A 3517-nucleotide genomic window follows, 5' to 3' on the forward strand; every position below is an offset into this window, starting at 1 on the left:
TCGACGGATTCAAACCTGCAACTGTTCCCCAAAATGCCCTTCATTTTCTAGTCTGTTTACTGGAACTCATTAGAGATGTTTTCCTTGTTTGTATTGCGAACCATGAATATGTTGTGCTTTGTTCTTCCTTAGTACTTCCCAGGCCGTCCTATAGTGACGAACCTGCTGAAGGATTTAAACTCCTGGCTACAGAAGCAGACTGGAGATCGCATTTCATACGAAGCATTTAAAGAAAAACTGGAAAATGATGCACAGGTGAGCTCTGACAGGGACAAATTATACATTATTATTATTATTATTATTATTATTATTATTATTATTATTATTAAAATGAATTTGGTGCATCTGAATTATTTGTAGTAATGTTGTTTATGTCTGTGGCATTCACTGGTTTCAAAAATAGTTTGTAGTTTGTACTTTCTAAATGTAGTCTGCATAAATGCAAACAGAGCCAAAGCAGCCAATGGAAGGAAGGGAGAGGAGAGAGTAGCAGACAGATGAGCAGCTGCAGGGAGAACAGAGGGCAGGTCATCACAAAATACACCCAGACTGATGTCCGAGCGTCTGGCTGGGAGTAGCCTCGTCGTTCTGCTTAGCCACAAGGTCACTTGTCAGTCTGGACACTTAATCAGTTCAGAGGCAGCACAATAATTTGTCAAAGAAATGCCAAAATGGGCATAAAAATACATCTTAAAAAAAACCTTCTGTACAAGTTTAGGGGTAGAAAACTACTCTTAAAGATGAGCATCCAGATGTTGCCGTATCTGCTTTGCGCTTGTCTCTGCGCCAGCGCATGCAGCTGGAAATCTATGTGCTGTTGTCTTTGGAATGAAGCCCGCGTGCCTCCGGCGTACAGCCGCTCACAAATTGAAAGACTCACTTACTTACATCATTAGCTTTTAGCAGGCAAATCAATGGATCAATGAATCAATGGGAAGGTATGAATAGACTCCGCCTCGGAGGAAATGGACTCTGCACCAAATCTTTACTATTGACATCTGAGTAACCCTGTCAATCAAGCCAGTGATGGCAGTGCAGTGCAATGAGCGCAACGACTTTATGTCAGAGAAAATATGTTGTTGAATTCAACTGTGGCTCGTGGTTAGAGATGCAGATAGCTTCTGTTCATTAGTGGAGGGCTGAGCCATTAACCTGAGATTGACTTCTCATTGATCAGGAAACTCCACGCAGCTGCTTTCATTAAGTTGAACCTCGAGATACTGGAGAGACTCTTTACTTTTAGAGTTTTGTCTCATTTAGAGGAAAAGCCTGGTGATACCTTCCAGCGTCTCTGAACACTAAGACACTTTCTTTCCTTTGAAGAATCATAAAATGGGTCTCCCTTTTGTTGAAAAGCCCCCCACATTTCCTAAAAAGCTGAATAGCGTTTGCCAAGAAGCTCTAGTGACCACACGAGGTTCAGTAATCCATTTGTTCAGGTCCGTTTTCATCTGCAGAGTCGGGCCTGTGCAGAGGTGTTTGCAGGGGTTTGTGCAGAGATGCAGCAGATCTCATGTTCACTGGAGTAAGAGGTCAGCGTGCAGGTTTATGATAAATCAGGCCTCCTGCTTTATTTTAAAACAACGAGAAAGAAAATGTGATTTTCTTTATTTAGCTTGTTTGTTTCCTGTCCTTACTTCACATTCACCTGTAATTTGATTTTTCTTCTGGTTTTCTTTTTGTTTCTCTCAGTCTCCAAACTCGACGCTGCCAGACGGCGTGAGGTGGGTGGGCTGCCAGGGTTCACAGCCCCACTTCAGACGTTATCCCTGTGGGGTGTGGACTCTCTTCCATGTTCTTACTGTTCAAGCTAACAGCAAAGGCTCAGGTACAAACACAGTTTGTGTTGCAATGAATTAAAAGGTCATTGAGAGGTCAAAAATGCAGTGGAAGACTGAGGATGAGAGAGCTTTGTAAACACATGAGCTCTGGTTTGGCCTTTTTCCTTCCCAACAGTGACCTGATCTGACAGAGATGAGTTAGTTTATATTTGTATTTTTAACAGTTCAAATTGAGCCTAATTGTTTGTGTGAAAAGGGATTATTGTAGATTAGTGGAATGTGAGTGGTTAATAAAAATAGGAGGCAGATGACCAGAGGCTCCGCTCCTGGCAGGGACGTTAATCTCCCTTCAGTACGCACAGAGACAGGCACACTCAGATACATCCACACCGAGGTTAATCCCCAGGTTTACAGACCATTATGTGACCTGCAGATGGACTGGCCAAAAATGGTGTCCATCTGGCCCACCGCAGACCACCACGGCTTAAAAGGCGCATGCATACACACTAACACACACTTCTGACTATCAGAGAAAACATCATTTATCCATATTTGCACACACCCAACCACAGGCCTATCGTTATTTTCATAAAGGGCTCAAAGCTCCTGTCCGTGCTCTCACCAGCTGATTGGTGAACATCTAAAGGATCTGCTAAGCTGAGGACAAAAGCAAACGGCTAAAGGGAAATATGTTTGCGGGCTGCTGGAGTCCTGAGACAACAGCCGGGCCACCATTCACATAGAGCGTTAACGGCCTTTAATCTCCAGATTGCATTATCCCATTCATCTCAATATGGGGGTTAACCCAGCTCTGGGTGACTCCCACGTAATCGTGGGAATCCAGCGGGTGCTGGATCCTCGCTGCCACTGGCACACCTTCAGGAGGTGCATGCTCAGGTGCATTTCTGCAGCTGTGACCTCATTTAGACGTGCCTGTGATTGTGAGCGACTTTGGAGGAAATGATAAATGCTACAGTAAAGTTGAATTTAAACGTACTGTAATGTATTTTAAAGTATTGTGCACTGTTTTTAAAGAAAAAACGAGCAACAGTTTGTTCCTCGTCTTCAGATCCTCAGGAGGTGCTGCGTGCGATGAGAAGCTACGTCCACAACTTCTTTGGCTGCAGGGAGTGTGCGGGACACTTTGAGAACATGGCAGCAGAGACTCTGGAGCAGGTGACGTCACTGCCCACAGCAGTCTTGTGGTTGTGGTCCAGACACAACGTGGTCAACAACAGACTGGCAGGTAGGAGTTGGCTCGGTCATCTGTCGCTTCTTTGTAGAATCTTCTTTTCCCTCTTTCAGCTCTCAAACTTTAATGATGATGATTAAAATGTCTCTGATCTTCTATCGTGGAACTAACTTAAGCTAACATACAGTAACACGGCTTTAAATAAAAGTGTGAGTCACCCCAAAGCGAGCATGGTTTCACAAATATTAGATAAACTAACAGAAAGCCAAGTTGTATGAAACCCACAATTTAAAAAAAGATGAGAAATGCAGTCCAAGCCACCAGTGTTTAAACTGGTGACGTAATGTTTAAGAGATGTGTGTGAAAAACTGAAAAACCAGATGATAAAATGAAACGTTCAGGTGGTTTATCTGACAAACAAGCACATTTAAGATGTTGCACTTGTTGCATTATATTTGCATTTTTCATTACTGGACCACATGGATTAATCAGTGATTAAAAATAAATTGATGGTTTGTTGCTGCTTCTGCAATAATGTACGTTA

At 43.0% G+C, this 3517-nt stretch overlaps 1 protein-coding gene across 1 annotated transcript in view; it reads left to right on the plus strand.

Annotated features, from left to right (window-relative positions):
• qsox1 (quiescin Q6 sulfhydryl oxidase 1) overlaps window positions 1-3517 on the plus strand; it is a 24389-nt gene that overhangs the window by 14078 nt on the left and 6794 nt on the right. Inside the window, exons 9-11 of the mRNA XM_005747538.2 lie at window positions 133-255; window positions 1693-1828; window positions 2851-3027. Of these exons, the coding sequence (XP_005747595.1) occupies window positions 133-255; window positions 1693-1828; window positions 2851-3027 (436 nt within the window). The remainder of the gene's footprint in view (window positions 1-132; window positions 256-1692; window positions 1829-2850; window positions 3028-3517) is intronic.

Source organism: Pundamilia nyererei, unplaced genomic scaffold (genome assembly GCF_000239375.1).
Source record: "Pundamilia nyererei isolate P.nyererei 1_Seehausen unplaced genomic scaffold, PunNye1.0 scaffold00199, whole genome shotgun sequence".
Classification (NCBI taxonomy): Eukaryota; Metazoa; Chordata; class Actinopteri; order Cichliformes; family Cichlidae; genus Pundamilia; species Pundamilia nyererei.